General features: G+C 40.4%; 1 protein-coding gene across 3 annotated transcripts in view; it reads left to right on the top strand.

Moving 5' to 3' along the window:
* The window catches only part of LOC148037737 (UDP-N-acetylglucosamine diphosphorylase 2-like), a 140,172-nt gene that overhangs the window by 90,766 nt on the left and 28,191 nt on the right, over positions 1-21,215 (top strand). For all 3 annotated transcript variants that reach the window (XM_087676691.1, XM_087676690.1, XM_087676692.1), the window contains one exon: positions 1,410-1,477. In XM_087676691.1, coding sequence (XP_087532817.1) covers positions 1,410-1,477 — 68 coding nt within the window. The remainder of the gene's footprint in view (positions 1-1,409; positions 1,478-21,215) is intronic.

Raw genomic sequence — 21,215 nt, forward strand, 5'->3', positions numbered from 1 at the left:
TTGGGTTGGAGGTTACAGGTAACAGAAGTTGTCAGTCCATCTTGCGGGGTGTCAGTTAAGGAGCTGCTATGGTAGCTCAATAGAGGGGTAAAGATCCCTCACAAGTCTGGAAACCTGGTGGCTTTGCCCCTATGCCCCTATTGCTATCTATTTCTCCTCCTTGCCTTTCATGTTCTCTGTTTGTTCTGCTTGCTTTTCTTGTGAAGGCCTCTTCTTGTTCTTGCTCCACCATGAAGATAATGCTTGCTTTCTAGGGTTGAGTGTAGGTCGGGAGCAACTTTCTTTGTCCTCAATGGGCACTTTTGCTGATGCAGCTGTCTTGGACTGTGTGCATGTGTTTTTCTAGATTCATGTAGTTTACTGTAAGAAATAGAGTTTTCTTGTGTGTGTGTAGATGGAAGTTGGACAGCATCTTGTAAGGCTGAGTTGAAGTCTTTGATATCTGTGATAGCCTGAAGCTTCTCTATCATGTATAGGTTTTCTGTGTAGGGCTGTGTGAAGGCTCTCTGCAAGAATTCTCTCCCTTGAGGGCATAAGATTTGCTGTTCATAGTGGGCTTGATCTGCATGGAAGTGTTTTCTGGGGAGTGTATGTAGAAATTTGCAGTTTTTAAGGCAGATCCAGTCAGATACAGAGTCTGGTACCCACAACTGGTGAGAGCAGCTTGTGGCTTAGTAAGCAGGCAGGGCTGGAAGAGCAGGTGCAAGAACAAGAGTCTGCTAGTGTCCTTTGTACTTGGTTCAAAAGGCTTGAGTAATCTGAAAGATTTACTGTTGAGCCCCAAGCTTTAGGGGCCAATCTATGTTTTGTCTCTCTGTGTAGGAGCAGTGTGTTCCTGTATGCTAAGTGTGTTAATGGTTTTTTAATCGCTGGTTTCATATGACGGTTAAGTGCTTTGCGAATTAAGCTTATTGTTACTACCCTTTGGGTTTCTTAAAGGTTGCTATCTGGAGGACTTTTCACGTTGTAAGTTGAGACTAGTCACTTCTTTGACAGAATGTTGCGTGGTCATAAATTTGTTATCGCACAATCAATGATTTATGTTGGGATGTTTGTTGTGAGGTGTTGCATCCTTTCTCTGCAATTATCCTTGAGCCTGCACCTTAATTGCACATCAAGGTTTTACATCGGGATGTTTATTTCTGAGGTGTTTGTCAATGGATTCTCCTTTCTTTGAATTTATTTTTTTACACAGTCCTCAATTAGTGTGTATAAATAGAAGATGGTGACAGAAATTAACTTTTTGGATTTTTGGACCTTAGAAGCTGATTATTCATTGGAGTGTGTGACATTAATCAACTTCTAAAGATGTTTTCTAAATTAAAGAACTGTTTGTCTTGTTGGGTACTTGATGACAATGTGGAGACCAAAGCTTCTTATGGATTAATAGTTGTTATTTTTGACATCAGGTTTGCTTGCACATGTTTTCTCTCGACTTTTTGAGCGACATAACTGGGGAGCTTGAAAAAGAAAGCATGTCAGTAATCTGTTCTTGTTTTTGTTTTGTGTGTGTGTGTGTGTGTGTGTGTGTGTGTGTGTGTGTTCTCTACTGTTTATTTTATTGCTTCCATGGTTTAATGTTAATGGCAGCAGCTAAACATATATGTCCACTTGCACAAGTGACCTTTTCATGTACTTTAAGCCCTATTGATTTAAGGAAAACAAGGATTTAAGACCGGTCAGCATCATGTATGTGCAATGTACATGCCTATGTGTTGTGTGTACACTCTCTTTCTTCAATATTGTGTGTACACTCTCTTTCTTCAATACTTTTGCCCATGGTTGGCTTCACATTTAAGCATAACCATGTTTGAACATTAAGACTATATAACTGGTCAAGAGGGAGAGGGAGGAAGGGAGGGATGCAATGTTGGAAAGATGGGGGGAGAGAGGGAGGGATATTAACATTGACAAAAGGCCAAAGTTACATATTAGATTTGAGGCTTATAGTGAAGCATAAAATAAACTGGAATAAAAGCCAAGTAATTCAGGTAATGTCTACTAAGTAAATGTATTGCATGAGAAAAAACAAGAAAGATATAGTAACATCTACCACAGCCCAAATCGCATATGAGACAAAAGTATTGATGATAAAAAACTCAAGGAAACTAAATGTCTTGAGTAGAAAATGAAGACCAGGAACTTGAAAAGGAAAATGACAAACTATATCCTCTGACCAAAGTAAAAACAATGGCCTCATACAGAAGCCAATATCGAATTGATACACATGGAATTAGAGCACTTTGATCAGGCTCATCCCATTCTACTTCACATTCATCAATACAACAGAGAAGGACTTAAAGGAGCATCGGGGGGTCGCTACATGGTGTTTGTGCCAAAATTACTTGCATCTTGTGCTGGTATCTCAATCGGAATAGCTTGTGAGCCAATTGATGAGAATGCTCTGACCAATGCCGTTGATTTGGGAGGGGGGGGGGTGTGTAGGCCATAAAGACCCTTGTGACTTAGGAGTTTGTGGTACATTTCTAGATGTCACCCCATCATGAATTGTTTAAACAATGAGATGCATACAATATAGATATAGATACAGATTTAAGTTTGAAAAGTAAATGATTCAGAAGTCTAGATCTAATTCTTGCTAAAGAGACGAATCATATGGGATATTATCCATAGGTATCCAATTGTAGTATCTAGTGTCAAGCCACCCTTCTAGTGTAGGGTATGTTCATCATTGGATGGTATCGCTACTAGTGTGTTGTTTTTTTGTTAGCACCACACTTACAAAATTTAGTCCAATTTGCCAACAAAATCATCAACTTCAGAGGTAATGTTTATTTTTTCTTCTTTCATCCACCATAGCTCATTGCCATGTCCTAGATCTCGCTCATTTCGACATGGTATCAGAGCCTAGTCGGGCATGGCATTGCTTCTCCAGCCTCTCTTGATTCCTCTCAAAAAAATCGGGAACCCCTCCAGGCCACACGCACCACCTTGAACCCGGGTTACGCCATAGCCTCCGCTCTCTCTCTCTCTCTCTCTCTCTCTCTCTCTCTCTCCCATTTGTCTCTTCGTTGTCCATTGTTTTTTGCTGGCCGAGAGCAATCGTCCTCCTCCTGTGGACTCAAACATCTACAACATCGTCCTGCTGATTGAAGCTTGCACGACTGCATCCTGGATCTCAAAACTGGCCTCCTTTGACTCTCCTCCTTCGCCAAGGTGACCATCGCAGATAACAGAGGCGGATCCACCGCAGCCTGTGCATCCCGTGAATTCACTGCCTGCACCACTCACAGCATCGGTAGTGCGGTGTCTCCAAGAGTCAATCAGCAGGGACTCCAGCCCTCTGGCCTTTCGCAGATTGCATCGCACCATCAATATCTCCTACTCAGGCCTATTTCCGGACAGATTTTAGATGGATCATCTGAATTGCAACACGTGAGTGCTCCACCGATTGCAATAACGATCTTCATATGAGTGTATCTCGACCTTGCAGAGCCGATAGAAACCAAGGTGCAAGCAGATAGTTTGCCATCTTTTGAGAAAAGCCTTAAAGAAGAACTATGGAGTAAAATTCTATCTGTGACCTACAGCAGTTGTTTTGCTGGAGTACAGTCATTTTTTTCATATCTGCTTCCATAGTAGTCTTCATTTTTGTGCATGTTTATCTCGAACCAGTTGGCATTAATGTGAAGATCCAAAGTTATGAAGAGTGATACAATTCTCCTTGCCAAATTGTACTACATAAAAGATGCTTTTTCTACAGGAAGACCAAGCATTCAACATCAAGCTCAAGCTCCTCTTCCATCTCACTCTTCTCACTCCATTGAAATTTTGCCACTCTGATCTGAGCTCCCAACTAAGTTTCAAGCAAGGATTCAAGTGTTTTACCCGCAAGATTTGTCCATCACACCAGCAAGGAGGGGACTCAAGCAACCGGTTCATCAAGCAAAGCAACAACAAGCTTCAAGAATCATCATCTTCAAACCATAGTATCTCTTGATACTAATTCAGTGCTTCTTGGCATTTTTTGCGGTGACACAACTACTCTTATTACTTACTTGTACTATGTAGAAGATGTTACTCTACCTACAAGAAGACATGGAGCTACCTATATCCAAATGCCATCAGTGTATCCATTTGAAGACCTTGAAGACATGGAAGTGCAAAAGTTTGAAGACATTTCCGCTACCTCAAAGATTGTACCTTTGCTTGAAAGGGGCCATAAAGACAAGAACCAGATGACTAATGCAAGCAAAGTCCATGAAAATGATGACCATGAAGGAAAGATCAAAGAGAAGAAGAATAAGAAGAAGAAGCAGAAAAATCATGAAGACTCTGAAGCGGCAATCAAAGTGAACAACAAGTACATGATCAAAAAGGGCAAGCTGGACTACTCCGACAAGAAGACCTACAATGAATTTAATATCTATGTCAAAAGTAATGCTGAAAACTGCAAGGGCCTGCCGGTCCTTGATCCAAATTTTTACTAACTTCTTTAGCCTTGTAATGTCTAGCCCAAATGTCTTTATCATAAGCTTGTAAAACTCCTCATGTAGCCTTGTACTACAGCCTCTGTAAGGCCCCTGCTATAGCCTCTGGATGACCATCATGTTTGTGGTACCCACACTTAGCCTTTTTTGCGACAGCCTTTGGTGTTTTGCCATGTTTATGGTGTGCAACCTTGTTTTGCGACAGCCTCTGGTGCAACCTTGTTTGATGTCGAAATGAGCGAGATCTAGGACATGGCAGTGAGCTATGGTGGATGAAAGAAGAAGAATGAACTCATGATGATAGAGACAAATGCACTATTTGTTACACAAGTGAATTAGGTTCCAAGATTGATACTTGGACTCGTAAACACAATCTTGTGTATGACTGACAATGACAAGACACTTAACTGAAAGTACAAAGCATCATGACATTGTATTCATTCCATATGGAAAGTGGTAGTCAAGTACAATGCTTTATAGTTGTTGGATGGGTAGCAATCTTCCCTCTCTGTGCATATGGGATTGCTGCAGCCTGCATGTCCTAAGCCCAGACTGCCTCATACAAAGAGGCTACATTAGGTGTGATTGCTATCTCAACACCCCTCCTCAATCACGACCAGAAAGTACAAAGTGTGTAGAGGCTTTAGTGAAAGTAACACCTGCAAAGTGTGGGCACACCATAAACATGGCAAAACACCAGAGGTTGTCGCAAAAAAGGCTAAGTGTGGGTACCACAAACATGATGGTCATCCAGAGGCTGTAGCAGGGGCCTTACAGAGGCTGTAGTACAAGGCTACATGAGGAGTTTTACAAGCTTATGATAAAGACATTTGGGCTAGACATTACAAGGCTAAAGAAGTTAGTAAAAATTTGGATCAAGGACCGGCAGGCCCTTGCAGTTTTCAGCATTACTTTTGACATAGATATTAAATTCATTGTAGGTCTTCTTGTCGGAGTAGTCCAGCTTGCCCTTTTTGATCATGTACTTGTTGTTCACTTTGATTGCTGCTTCAGAGTCTTCATGATTTTTCTGCTTCTTCTTCTTATTCTTCTTCTCTTTGATCTTTCCTTCATGGTCATCATTTTCATGGACTTTGCTTGCATTAGTCATCTGGTTCTTGTCTTTATGGTCCTTCTCAAGCAAAGGTACAATCTTTGAGGTAGCGGAAATGTCTTCAAACTTTTGCACTTCCATGTCTTCAAGGTCTTCAAATGGATACACTGATGGCATTTGGATATAGGTAGCTCCATGTCTTCTTGTAGGTAGAGTAACATCTTCTACATAGTATAAGTGAGTAATAAGAGTAGTTGTGTCACCGCAAAAAATGCCAAGAAGCACTGAATTAGTATCAAGAGATACTATGGTTTGAAGATGATGATTCTTGAAGCTTGTTGTTGCTTTGCTTGATGAACCGGTTGCTTGAGTCCCCTCCTTGCTGGTGTGATGGACAAATCTTGCGGGTAAGACACTTGAATCCTTGGTTGAAACTTAGTTGGGAGCTCAGATCAGAGTGGCAAAATTTCAATGGAGTGAGATGGAAGAGGAGCTTGAGCTTGATGTTGAATGCTTGGTCTTCCTGTAGAAAAAGCATCTTTTATGTAGTACAATTTGGCAAGGAGAATTGTATCACTCTTCATAACTTTGGATCTTCACATTAATGCCAACTGGTTTGAGATAAACATGCACAAAAATGAAGACTACTATGGAAGCAGATATGAAAAAAAGGACTGTACTGCAGCAAAACAATTGCTGTAGGTCACAGATAGAATCAAATTTACTCCATAGTTATTCTTTAAGGCTTTTCTCAAAAGATGGCAAACTATCTGCTTGCACCCTGGTTTCTATCGGCTCTGCAAGGTCGAGATACACTCATATGAAGATCGTTATTGCAATCGGTGGAGAACTCACGTGTTGCAATTCAGATGATCCATCTAAAATCTGTCCGAAAATAGGCCTGAGTAGGAGATATTGATGGTGCGATGCAATCTGCGAAAGGCCAGAGGGCTGGAGTCCCTGCTGATTGACTCTTGGAGACACCGCACTACCGATGCTGTGTGAGTGGTGCAAGCAGTGAAACCACGGGACGCACAGGCTGCAGTGGATCCGCCTCTGTTATCTGCGATGGTCACCCTAGCGAAGGAGGAGAGTCAAAGGAGGTCAGTTTTGAGATCCAGGATGCAGTCGTGCAAGCTTCAATCAGCAGGACGATGTTGTAGATGTTTGAGTCGACAGGAGGAGGACGATTGCTCTCGGCCAGCAAAAAACAATGGACGATGAAGAGACAAATGGGAGAGAGAGAGAGAGCGGAGGCTATGGCGTAACCCGGTTTCAAGGTGGTGCGTGTGGCCTGGAGGGGTTCCCGATTTTTTTGAGAGAAATCAAGAGAGGCTGGAGAAGCAATGCCGTGCCCGATTGGGCTCTGATACCATGTCGAAATGAGCGAGATCTAGGACATGGCAGTGAGCTATGGTGGATGAAAGAAGAAGAATGAACATATCATATGCATACGTCTCTTCTATGAAAATGCAATTTTAGGTGACAAAAATCAAAACCCAAATGGAGAAGGTTGTGGAAGGATGGTGAAAATTCAAGGTGAAAATTCAATAGTCAAAGGGTCTGGTCAGAGCAATCAAAGCACAGTCAAAGGAATAATCAGTGATCAGCCAGTAGACCACGAAAAACATCTAAAGCTAGTCAAATAAGGAAGGGTGATGGAAAGAAAACAATTTTTTTTTTGGAAAAATACTAAAATATCTTAAGCATCGGGAATTTGGAGGTGAAATCATCTTATTGCACTACAACACATTTAATCAAAAGAAGTGAGAATCGGGTTCACTCCCATGCAAATTGTAATTTCTTTAGGAGTCATAGTTGTATATTTTAAACTTTGTTAAAATTTTGAATCTTAGGCTATCATTATGATACCGTATTTGTAGCCAAATTGCTTGGGGATGATTCATTTTATCCAAAATTTTTTCTAAAAGAATAAGATTACTGTATCTCATTTATGGTTAAGTTTGTATATGAGCATCTTAGATACCCTCCTAGAGTGAGCATTTTCACCTACGTGCCTAATTCTCGCAATAATTTGTGCCAAATCGGACCATATAGATGGAAGTGTGTACTATCTTTTCTTTAACCCACTGCGTGGGTCCACCATAAGCTGTGATTGCTTATCAATGGAGCCAAATCTAGTGTATTTTCCTTTATATCTAGTAAATGCAAAGAAAACAAATTTTAGAATTAAATATGTTAAATGATGGAAAGGAGAATTTTTTTTTTCTATTGTGTTATGACATAATTGAATAGCACTATTTAATGCTTGGGTGGTTAATTTTAAGTGACCTACTCATTGGATTAAATTTAAGCACCAAGTCTACTTTATAACTTAAATGAGTAGCTTATTGGATGCAACTTTGAATGATCATAAAAACTCAAGGCGCAAACATTCAATTCAGTGAAAGTTTCACATTGCATCTTATTGCTTTTGCTATACCCTTGTACCACATAGTATATACACTTGTCCACTGTATTGTTGGATATTAAATCCTTCATTGTTGGTGCAATGGTCACCTTGCCAAGAGCTAGGGATATTAGGATTAGAGTTATTTTAATTGAATTAGTAAGTTAATTACTCAGTCTTTTGACATACGCCTTCTTGAAAGATTGCAAGCGACTTGGATTGCACATAGTGAAGATACAACGTAGCATTCAAAATGAACAATGCATGTTTCCTAGTAACCCTAATGTCAATGTGCACTTCTCCATATAACTTTCAAAGTAACCAAATATAGCGCTATTACTCCATGTACTGTCAATGTGCATTGTGCAAGATAGTAGTCACTATACTAGTAAACAAGTAATCACGATTGTATAAAACCATGTCTATCAAAGTGGTGCTTACTACACTAGTGAATAGCAGAGTTATAGAGAGAGGAGCGTTTGCCAAACTGATCATAGAAGTCTCAAAGCTCACTATCTACAAAGACAAGGGAGCAACAAACCTAAAAGTTGTATCTAGGCAATGTATATCCCGTACAAAACTGTCCATCTCTTGTCTCAAATTTGGCAAAGAAAATCTTTAACTACTTTTAGTAGCATCTATACCTTGATATTATGCAATTTTAGACCGCAACTTCTTTTGAAACCAAAGATGGCCATGTAGTTAAGAATCCATTCCATTCAGCCATCAGATTTAGCATATCATATATGCTTTTCCTGCTAGAGATTTGAATATACTGAGCTACCGCAAGGAGAGAGACATCCACTCTAATATGGGTTATGTGATTATCCTCAAAGCTGATGTCTATGATGTGTATAAAAACAACTAACCAAGATATACAAAAGCCCTCAAGAATACACGCATTGACAAGATGTAACCAAGTCATAACAACAATTCATGTCATAATGCCATTGCTTTATCCCTTGGCCATCCCAAGGCCATTTAGACCTATATAGCTGCCACAGTATGACAACATCCAATTCATGCTCAAAACGAAGGGGCAACTTCTCTAATCCCTAATACATACACTCGATTAAATATCACTTTGCATTTCCCTTGAATTTTCCATTCAGTTCCCACAACAGAAGAGCTATAATCCCGCTTTGACATGCTCCAAACTATATTTCTAACGATTTCTCGTGGCAGAACTAATTTACAAGTGTACAATAACCTTAACTTCAATGTTGATCTCCAACCAATTATAGTCTGTCTAAAAATGCAAATGGATACTTCAGTTTGCCAAACCTTAAAAATGACAACCGACATCTTAACCCCATTTCATGGATTATTTGGCTTGAGAAGTATCCTACATAATTTTCATTGAATCCCACTTTTTCCCCCTCATAATAAAAGGGATTTCTCACAATGAAATCGTGAATATATCACTTTCTCCATGACAAAGCTGTCTAGAATGTGCACAAGGCTCGAGATCTCAAAGAAGAGAGAATCTTAGCTTGTTGCATTGTTATAACTTGTTTTGATGAGAGTTAGGTTTTAAAAAAAAAACATATCTTCCTGTAAATGGAATTATAGAGTTGCCCAATTGTGAAGAAGATTGTGGAGGCTCCGTTGGGTTTTGCACTAAGGAAACATAGTGTACGACCACGATAGAAGCACAACGAGACAAACACACACATAGAAAGAAAAACTCAAACCCTAAATGCAAAACCCAAAACTCAAACACAGAAACTCAAACACAAACAGACGAGGGGATAGGAAGAAGTCTGAAGTGAATGAATGCTGTAAATGAATGTAAGAGTATACAGTGTGCCCAAGGGTAGAGTAGTGTGTCGGAGAGTGAGGTCCACAAGAGACAGATCCCAAGTCTGTGACCACCAGTCGGAGTATGGGAGTGAGGAGGAACACCGAACGTTGATCACTAGGAGGTACGCAGTTGTAGAGGATGATGCCTGATGATGAAAGTGACAGCAAAGAGTTGAAAGCGTAGTAGTAGGAGTGTTGCTAGGAGTGATGTTGCCAGTTGCTGCCAAATGATGGAGAGGTCCAAACATGGGAAGAGAAGGTCGCATGATGAGGGAGATGGGCTGCTGCTAGCTGTTTCCCACACATTGGAGGTACAAACACAGAAGACAGATGATGGTGGAGATGTTGGCGATGAAGAATAGGGTCAAATGTAGTAGAGGGAAGGGCACAAGACAGTGGGCGACAGCTAGGAGGAAGGTGCTAGGGCAGATGGAGAGAGAGTGGTAGCAGTCATGAAGGTTGGACAACCACGTGGTAGAAGACTAATGGCTGAAAGCTCCACTGAAGAGTGAGAGCCTGCACAGAAGAGATTGAGGCTGAATGGGGTCAGTGTGTCTATTTATAGATGAGGATGGACTCTCCCAAATTAGGGTTTCACTGAACTCTCTCAAACCTCTCCCTGTTTTAGGGTTCTCATTAAATTAAGCTTGTTTTGGGGCTGTTTAAGTCACTAATCAGCATGGAATGCATTTCTTAGCTCAACACCAATGAATTCCCCATGGTGAGAGGAGAAGATTGGGAAGGTGTCCTCACTTCATATATGCTGTTAGTTTATGTTCCATGGCTGAAACATGAAATTCTTGCAGCAAAGAAGTGAAGAATGACGGTCTCCACTGTTGGGCTGCTTAAATCAAAGAGAAAGAGACTCCAAATAGCCAAACCAACTTGCTAAATGAGTCATCATTTGCTTCTTAATCAGAATTTTCAAGGTTTTTAAAGAGCTAAAATTAGTGCTTGGGTGATTACTCATAGGTGAGCTGCTCATTGGACTTAATTGAAGCACAAGTCATGCTTTATGACTTAAGTGAGCTGCTTATGGGGTGAATCTTTTAAATGATTATAAAACGTAGGTTGCAAACTTTCAATTTAATGAAAGTTTGAAGTGCCTCGTTCCTTTTGCCTTACCCTAGCACCACATAGCTTGTACATTTATCCATTACATGCTCGGTGTCAAATGCGAAGAGTAAGGGGTACTAAAATTAGAGCTCATTTTAATTAAATCACTAAGTTCATTTTTCATTTTGGTGATAATGTGATCCATATTCAAGAGACATATCCTTGGTATTGTCATGCGAAACTCTTTTTATATGTAGTTAGGGTCATAGGTCATACAATTATGTTTGGAAGTTGTTAGTATATGCATCGAAATCCCGTAATAGTATGTCTCCCATGCTTGCAAAGTACATAATATGGCCTTTGCATTCTTGTGCAATATTTGATTTGTACCTTGTATTCCTCTCCAAAAGCATTGCCCCTCTTGAGCTTGTAGTGCTCCTTGTGGTCTTTAATTATTGTAGACAAAAGGCTGATTTGCATCTATATCATAGTAACATAGGAAGGCCATTTTTGAACTTCTACTTCTAGTTCCATCCTGTCCCTATACCATGCCAATCCATCCCTATGTTTAGGGTAGTTAGAATACCATTTATCTTTGTCCTTTAGTAGAGTTTGCTTATGATAGTATTGTTCATAGTTTCATTGGCAAGGCACCGATTAGTTCCTTATCTCTCTCGCACTCTCCCTCACACATTTGCACAACTTGAAGACCATAGCCTAGTTAGCACACTCCCACTGAATAACTCAAGTTTGTTCTTGTTATGGTTAGGTAGATCAAGCTACAACCATCTTCCTAAACATAGTAACATCCTCAACATATTGTCAATTGTCCACCATCTTTATGTTTTGATCCTATTCTGTATCCACCGGCTTACATATTTCCCTATAAAGGGGCATATTGTTTGCATCATCTGTCTATCCCTTGAGCTATTGGTGAACTTGATACCATTGCAAAACAAAACTTGTTGCATGCATTGGTGAATGCATCATGTTTCAGTGATCAATGCAAAGACTCTCCATCTCATCAAGTCTTGCAAAATCCGCATCACCTAGATACTCTATCTTCTCTATGATTCGATTTGTGAACTCATAAATCATTTGCATTGTGGCACCTTCTCTATCAGCCAATCACAATATTTTTAAGTATCAATCTCACATTCTCCAAAGTCATAGGTTCCAAAATTATGGCTGTAGTCTCACAGCCTTTATTTGTAGGGGCAGCTTTAAGCCTTTGCCATTACGGGCCCACAACCATTCCCTGCAAGCGATTATACACTTGTCTATCCAACAAATTAGACAACACTATATACATGTGTGCAAATCTTATGATAGCATGCTTCAAAGGTTCCTTTTTACTATACTTTCTAAAGAAGGCGAGAATGGTTGGTCTTTTTGTAATGTGTGAGAGATGGGAAGATCGAAGCTCAGCTGAGAGTACACAGTTGACAGTGAAGAGAGTGTGAGAGTGAAGACACGACTCCTAACGCAATAATAAAAAAAGTAATGTGCAAGTACAAGGTACAAACCTTACCGTAGGGTTGTTAATGTGCGTTCACACCCGAAAGGTGTGAAACACGATAAGTGTCCGAAATGTGTAACATAAGCACATGATAAAGAATAATATTACTTGGGGAAAAAACATTCCATAAGGATAGTAAAAAGTGCCCTAGTGTCTTACTGAGGATCATTGACAATCCCTTGTGAGCGTAGGCGTGAGTCAAACCCGGCAAACCCCATGTGAAGAGTGATCAATATACAATGATCATCCACCAAAGGAGATCAAATTAAAAGCATTGCAGAATGCTTCAAATTTGTCACGAGGAAGAGCTTTGGTGAAGATGTTTGCCACATTACTGGTGGTAAGACCATAGACAAGGTTGATATCTCCTGCATATAGCCTCTCTTCAACAAAGTGATAGTGGATCTCTATGTGTCTCATGTGTGCATGAAACACTGGGTTCCATGCCACTGCAATGGCACTTTGACTATCAGTAAACAAAGGAGTAGGTTCCATGACAGATACATCAAGATTAGCCAACAAATGCCTTAGCCATACACATTCAACTATGGTAGTGAAAGTTGCCTTATATTCGGCTTCACAAGACGATGTGGCAATAGTGGATTGTTTCTTGCTAAGCCAAGAGATGCAAGATGAGCCACGAAAGAAACAATTTCCACTCGTTCCAGTGGTCCCCCTTTGGCATAAAGCAATCCAAGAGTCCTAGTCTCCTCCAAGTAATGAAAAACACGCCTCATAGCTTGCTAATGCGACATGTGTGGGCGGTGCATACATCTGCTCAGGGCTGAGACTACAAATTGAATATTTGGCCTTGTGTTGCATAAATAAATGAGACATCCAAGTGTCGGAGCATACGTATTGATGTCAAACAAATCACTATTATCATGCAAGGACAGCTTGTGTCCAGTCTCCATTGGTGTGTAAACTGACTTGCAGTCCTGTAAGCCAAACCTCTCAAGAAGTCTACCAATATATCTGGACTATGACAATCCAATGCCTCTAGCATCATGAATGAATTGAATGCCTAAATAGTAGTGCAAAGGACCTAAGTTTGACATCTCAAAAGTTTGCTGCGAACTTTTCTTGAATGCTGAAACCTAATCAACATGTGTCCGTGTGAGCAGAAGATCATCTACATAAAGACATATGATCAGCAAGAATACCTGCTCTTTGCATACGTAAAGAGCAGACTTTGATGAACTATTAATGAACTCTTGGTTGAGTAAAAAGGCATTAATTTTGCATACCAAGCTCGGGGAGCTTGCTTCAAACCACACAAAGCCTTTTTCAGTTTGCATACCAAGTGTTTGGATCCCTCAACTACAAAACCAATGGGCTGCTATACATACACTTCTTGAAGTTTCCCATGTGAAAATGCAGTCTTAATATCAGGTGGTGCACAGTCCAACCATGATGGGCAGCCAAAGCAACCATAGATTGAATGGTAGTCATACGGGATGTAGGAGCAAATGTCTCCTCATAGTCAATGCCTTTCTTTTGTGCCTAGCCTTTGAGCACAAGCCTGGCTTACTTGTTAATGGATCCATCTGTATTTCTTTTCAGCTTATAGACCCACTTTGTACCAATGGCTTTCTTTGCAACAGGAAATGCCACTAAATCCCATGTTTGATTCTTTATGATAGAATTAAATTCAGCTTGCATTGCTGCCATCCAATGCACACTTTGTTGTGTATCCTCAAAACATTCAGGCTCCTCATCATCAACTATATGTGTTGCTATGACAAACTCCATTGTATTCACATGATCATGCAAACGAGCTTGTCTTCTAGTACAACAAGCAATAGGAGCATCTAAATGACTATCTTTCATAGTCTGTTAGTACCATCTAGGCATCTACCTAGCTTCTTGATTGTGTACAAGGTCTTGCTGAATCTCAAATTCAGCATTTTGCTGAATATTCAGATTAGCCATAGGTTGAATTTTTGCATTGTTCAATGGAGCAGCTGGCTGAATATTATGTTCATTTGTTGAAGCTCCAACTGTATCACCAAAAGAAATGGGCAGCAGCCCTCAAAGGCATTGTTGGCAGCCTAATATGTATCAAAACGAGCAAGGGATAATTCTAATTTTTCATCAAAAAGCACAATTCTATTGACAAATATTTTCTTGGAAATAGGATCATACAATCTATATCCTTTGCTCTCACTGCTGTACCCTACAAAAATGCATTTAACAGCGTTGTCCAACTTCTTTCTTAGTACCTTGGGAATATGAGCATACGCAAGACACCCAAAAGTACAAAAATGGCCAACTGAAGGTTTCTGGCTGTTCGAAGTCTCAAAAGGCATAACATTCTTTAATGCCTTGGTAGGGTGCCTGTTCAAAACATGGCAAGCACTCAACTACTTCCATCCAAAAACCATGTGGCAAACTCTTTGCTTTCAGCATACATTTGGCCATCTCCATGAGTGATCGATTCTTCCTCTGTGTAACCCCATTCTGATGTGGAGTATAAGTAGTAGTGTACTAATGGACGATGCCTTTCTGCTTCAAAAAATTATTTAGCATGGAAGACATGTATTTCCCCCCTCGGTCGGAATGGAGAGTCTTAATCTTGTAGCCAGATTGATTTTCAGCAAGTGCAACAAGAAGCAAAAATGCGTCATACACCTCTGATTCTTTCACCAATGAGTAGACTCAACAAAAACAAGTAAAGTTATCAATGAAGGTGACGAAATAATAACAGCCACCCAATGACTTTGTCTGCATAGGTCCACATACATCCAAATGCGCAATCTGTAATTTGGCGGTTGCCTTAAAAGCAACCTCACGAGGAAATGCGAATCGATGCTTTTTTTTCCAAAATGCATCCCTCACAAACGTGCTTAGGAGGTCTCTCCAAGAGAGATAAGCAATCTAACATCTGTGTACATTGCATAAGCATCAAATTGCCATAGTTGATATACCCCGTGCGGGCATGCTATAATTTTGCTTGTTACATAGTAGGAGTAAGAGTAGATGCTAAATAGTCTGATTGATCAACCGAATAAGCATCTAACTTATAGAGTCCATGACATAATGTGCTAGTCAAAACCAAAGTCAAGAATTCTTTATCCTTGACCATACATTTGTCATTATCAAATGTGGCTTGCATACGATACTTTGGCAAAGAAGAAATGAACAACATATTCTTCTTTGTGTCTCGCACATATAATGCATCTTGCAAATGGAGAGTAGAGCCATCTATGGCGGTCAAAACAATCTCCCCTATATCTCTAGTAAGGTCAGATGCATTGTTGGCACACTGCACAGACTTGCCAGCAGGAGCTGCAATAATAGAGGAAAACAAATCCCTGCTGGATGTAATGTGTCTAGAAGCACCACTGTCAAAGAACCAAGTGCTAGTATCTTGAGTAGAGCTAAATGCTCTATGAGCCCAAGAAGAATCATAACTGTAAGTGTAGAAACACTATTCATGGTCTACAACAATATAATGCATCTTGCAAACAGAGAGTAGAGCCATCAATGGCTGTCAAAACTCTCTCTCCACTATCTCTAACAGGGTAAGATGCATTATTGGCACATTGCACAGACTTGCCAATAGCAGCCGCAATAATAGGGGAAAACATATCTTGCGGGATGTACTATACCTAGAAGCACCACTGTCAAAGAGGTTAGTATCCTCAGTAGAGCTAAATGCTCTATCAGCCCAAGAAGAATCATAACTGCAAGTGTAGAAACAATAGTCACGATCTATAACAAAGGACGCGAACTCTGTAGCAGTAGAAGGTGCATCAGAATCAGGCATCCTTGACTCCTTCTCCTCCTTGGCTATGCGCTTTTTACATTTTGTTATGTAATGACTTGGCTTCTTACAATAGTGGCACTTGCCCTTCTTGGCTTGTGTGCCTCTTTGTTTCTTGTTGCTCTGTGAAGTACGCGAAGTTCGAGAACTCTACGGAGCATTTGTAGATAGGTTGCCCTTGCCTTTTTGCCTTGCCATAAAAGCTTGTTTAGAGGCTATTACATCCACGTTATCTTTCTTTCTTGTTTGCTCTTCTTCTAGGAGCAAACTAACAAATTGAAGGAAAGTGAGTGGTTGTGGAGAAATTCTCATGGTGAGATTTAGGGCTGTATGAAAGGCCAAATAAAAGCGTGGCAATGAATTTAGATTAGTAGAGATCAACTGTGCATATGAATAATACTCATCTATATTCATTAGCTGCTCATGCAAGTCTTGAATTTTGTTAAGATGATCCTGCATGGAATTACCTTCATCCATCTTCACATTCTTAAGCTCTTTCAAGAAAGAGATGCGTGTATCATTTTTTCTCGCAAACATCTGCTCAAGTGTTAGCCGTGTGTCTCGTAAAGAAGCTGTAGACCGTATGTGCAGGATTATAGATTGCTGAACCTCCAATGCAATTAGTGACAATGCTTGAGCATTTCGTGTGTCCCAAGCCTTTTGTGTTGCTGATCTCTGGGGAAGTGGCTCAGCTGGACTGGGCCTTTGACCACACCCTCCTGGAGGAGGTGTTGCAGGAGCCACAACTCTAGGACAAACTTCTTCACCACTAACATAATCCCAAAGATTTTTCACAATCAGCACATTTTTCATCATGAAAGACCGTAGAGAATAGTTGTTGCCATCCAACCTATCCTCCTCGGATACATATGTGAATACATCACTTTGTCCTTGATTTCCTATGGTAAATGTCACTGTTTCAAAGAGCACAAGAGCAAGAGCTAAAATTGGAACAACTTGGAAATCTGAAAATTTCCAGAAATTACAGTAGGCACCATGCTGTAATTAACAAATCTGAACACACTGTCAAAACTGTCCAATGTACACGCTGTCCAATGCACGAACAGTGCTCAGCAGCACAAACAATGCAAAAGCCCCAAAATTTTGTTGTTCAAAATGCACAAATTTAGTCTATTTCAGACTAAACCTGAAGTACATCTACCAATGCCGGCATTGAACCCAAAAGCCCCAAATTTCTGGTGTGAACCTCAAGAAATGTTTGCAATAAATGTGTCCTAGACATGTCTAGGAGCAGAGATAGCCTGCCTGGGCAGAAGCCCCTGTTTGAGATTCAAATTTTTAATTTAAAAAAATGTCTATTTTACCTCCTTTTTGAGCCGAGGATGCTGGCGAGGTGGCGAGCTGCAGGTGGAGACGATGGTAGACATGGTGCTGATGGCGGAGCAAGAATAGGTGGTGGGAGCTTGGCTTGGCGGCGCTCAGGTGAGCTGGCGGGCAGACCAAGCAGGCAAGGTGGCTCAGCTCTGGACCGGGAAGTGCAGGTGGCGCAGGCTATCAAGAGACACAGCTTTCTGTGATGCAGGCAGCGTTGGAGCAGGGCGTAGGTGGCAGACCTGGTGCAGACTGGGTGGTGCAGGCAACTGGGGGCTGTCCTGCAGGCAGAGGCAGCAACTGACCAAGCTGGAGTTAGGCAAGAGGTCTGTAGATCCGAGTGTTGTTGGTACAAGACTGAGAGATGCGAGAGCATGAGTTGAATCTGAGCTCTAATACTAAATGTGAGAGATGGGAAGATCGAAGCTCAGCTGAGAGTACATAGTTGACAGTGAAGAGAGTGTGAGAGTGAAGACACGACTCCTAATGCAATAATAAAAAAGAATGTGCAAGTACAAGGTACAACCCTTAAACCTTAGGGTTGTTTATGTGCATTCACACCCGAAAGGTGTGAAACACAATAAGTGTTCAAATTGTGTAACATTAGCACATAATATAAAGAAGAATATAACTGGGGGAAAAGACCTCTCATAAGGAGAGTAAAAAGTGCCCTAGTGTCTTACCGAGGATCACCGATACTCCTTTGTGAGCATAGGCGTGAGTCAAACCCAACATAATGAAGCTTAGAACTTTTGTGTCTTGCTCCAAGGCTAGAGCAATCCATCAATTTCGTCAATGTCTTCAAAGAGCAAGTCCAAACAATAGCAAGCACATCTATTAACAAATATAGAAGGCCGCTTTTTCTCAATTAAGCTACCAACAATAATGCAACTAGATGCAGTACCCTTGTATTCGTGAACCACATTCTTTGACTACCAAAGATACGTTCTCCTAATTTATAGTGGCCGCTAGTATCAACAAAGTTAAGAAAGACAGAGTGGAAGTAGCCATGATATGAATAATAGGTCTATGCTTATTATTTGACCAGCCATCACATGCAATGGTACATCCATACTTCTTCCATCTCTCCTGCACACCATACAAATCCTTATCAATGCGTTTCGCTTCTTCCAACAACTCTCTTCCCCACAACACTTTATAACTTGGGGCTTATAGATAGAGCCCACCTCCCCAATTGCTTTCAACATCACGTAGAAATCCACAGATGTTACTTTTAAACTGTAGGATGTCCTTGGCATAAAGAATATGCGGACACTAAATGTTTGCATTCTTTCTTGCTTGTAAAGATCATGTCTATGTAAGGTTTTCACCCCGACTATTGTTAGCTCTTTGTTTTTGGAAGAAGAGCCCACCTTTGAGTGTGACATGCCTTGTGCATCATTTGCAGCTGCAGAAGCCTCAATGGACTCATGCGAATCAATAACCTTAGCATCAACATTCGCATCTGGTGTACCTGCACCCAATCCATCATGCAATGACCATACAATTTCTTTTACATCAGCAAGAGGACATTTGCATCTCTCAACCTCAAAACCTTTGAAGCCCAAAATATGTGCTATAACGGTCACATTGGCCCCACTCACATCTCTTTCTTCTTCCCATGGCTGCTAGCTTGCAGTGAAGTGAAGCAAGAGCTTTGGGAGTCAGCACAACAAAGTTTTCATTGTAACCTTGAGACTTGGAGTAGAGAGTGATGGAGGCTACAGCAATGTTGATTGTCTAGAGTCTCGAATGATGGGTCTGAAGTGTGCAAAAAACAGGTAGCAGCAGTTGTTTGTGCTTGCACCTGAGATGTAAAATAATAAATTACAGCAGTCCAGCTATCAATTTTTCTTGTCAACTTAGAGTAAATTTCAGCAGTTGTAAGTCCCCTACCCCTGCACTTGTAAGTTGCTTGCAATCCAAAGTAAAATTGTAGCAAGTTTGGGCATGCCAAGAGAAAAGCGTTTGTTCTGGGCACTTGGGACTTGTTTAAATTTTTTTTGATGAGACAAGTATATTATAAATAACCAATATCATTTTTTTCAAACCTTTGTAATGTTTGTTTTCTCATACGCGGGATCGAAGGGACAAGTATGTTACTCATAGCATACTTTAGTTTTTCAGATGTTTGCCCAAACATACATGTAAGGAAAATACTATGGTGTCTATCTGTATTTTGGAGGTTCCCACCTGCTGTGACTTCCATTGCCTGGCCAGTCATCAACCTGCTTTGCCAACCCTTACAGGGCGCCACCCATCTAGACAACATTAGCTTCTATTGTTGCCATTAATGCAGCAACTGCATTTTGTAGGCCCAGTCTGCATTTGATCATTCCAGGGGCACACTTCTAGTTCGTTGTCACCCTATCATCACATGCAATGCTCCAGATATGCGCTTTGCTAAGCTGGATTGAGCCCATATTGATGTCGGATCCAATGAAAAAGCATCAAGGTAAAGCTATCATAGATCATGTGATTCTACCAAATCATTCTCCATCCATTTCGCATCAAGTGGTGCAAACTTCACCAAATAGTGATGGGAGACTTTAACCTGGCCTTTCTTTTCTTATGTGCCAAGGTTTCATCAAGTTCCTCAACCTATGGTTGCATCTCATCGTTGATATTTTGAAGTATATAACCGTGGAAAGGCCTAGAACGGCTCACATGAAAAGGGTTGTGAATCTTCCAATGATCAGGTAGCTTCAACTTGTAAGCCATCTCATTGATTCTTTGCAACACTTGAAAAGGGCCATAATACCTCTTTTTAAGTTTAGGGGAAGGACGGTCTTTACTGGATCTTTTGAAAACATAACAAGATCCAATTTACTTTGCTGGAGTCTTTTGGAGAGTTATCGTTACTTTAGCATAAGTTTCATCCATACTCTTGACATACTTGTTGGCCTCAAAGATCTTATCCTTTGACATACTTCTCGCCTTCCACAATTTCAAACCGTGTCTTGCAAGTTCATTATGCATTACTGTTATAAGCATATTCCATAAGTGGCAAAAATTGTTTCCGTTTGGTTGACATATAGCATTTCAAAAGATGTAAGATAGTAGCATTTGCCTCTTCAAATTGCCCATTTGTTTGTGAATGAAAAGAAGATGAGAACTCTAGGGTTGTATCCATGTTCTGAAAAATATCTCCAAAAAAACTTGTCATGTGAGGATCCTTGTCACTCTTACTAAGTTTGGCATGCCATGATATTTAAAGATGTTTTGCATGAATAATCTGGCCATATGATCTATAGTTATCTTTTTCCTTATTGGAATGAATGGGCTTGTTTGCTAAACTTGCAAATAATGGTGTATATGCCATCATTCTGTAGAGGTATCCTAGGAAGATCAAAGTTAAAATTCCATGGCTGTGATGTCCCATAGTCCATCAAGATTAGGGAAGGGCTGCAACAAATGTGGTGCTTTATGTTAGTCAAAACTTAACCTTCTTACATACAATGCATGTGATTACAAAGTGATTCACATCATGTCTCAAAGTTTTCCAATAAAAGAAAGTCTCAATGGCTTTCTGTGTAGCATCAATGCCTTGACATCTTGCATATAAAGGTGCATGACTTTCAACTATAACCTTGATGAAGTGCTCTTTAAGAGTATAGTGCTCATGGTGATAACCATTTGATAAGAGAATATAGACTCTAGCAAAGTCTTCATCCTCTACATGTGTTGTCTTCATCTCATCTAGCTCATGATGATATGCTATAGACAATGTTGAAACTTGTGGTTTTGTGGAGAGTGCATCGGCTATGACATTATTTTAACCCTCCACGTGCATTACTTGAAAGTGAAACTTGGATAAGCAACTA

This window comes from Lygodium microphyllum, chromosome 4 (assembly GCF_053477565.2).
Source record: "Lygodium microphyllum isolate KBCC chromosome 4, Lygodium_microphyllum_v1.1.10, whole genome shotgun sequence".
NCBI classification, from domain to species: Eukaryota; Viridiplantae; Streptophyta; class Polypodiopsida; order Schizaeales; family Lygodiaceae; genus Lygodium; species Lygodium microphyllum.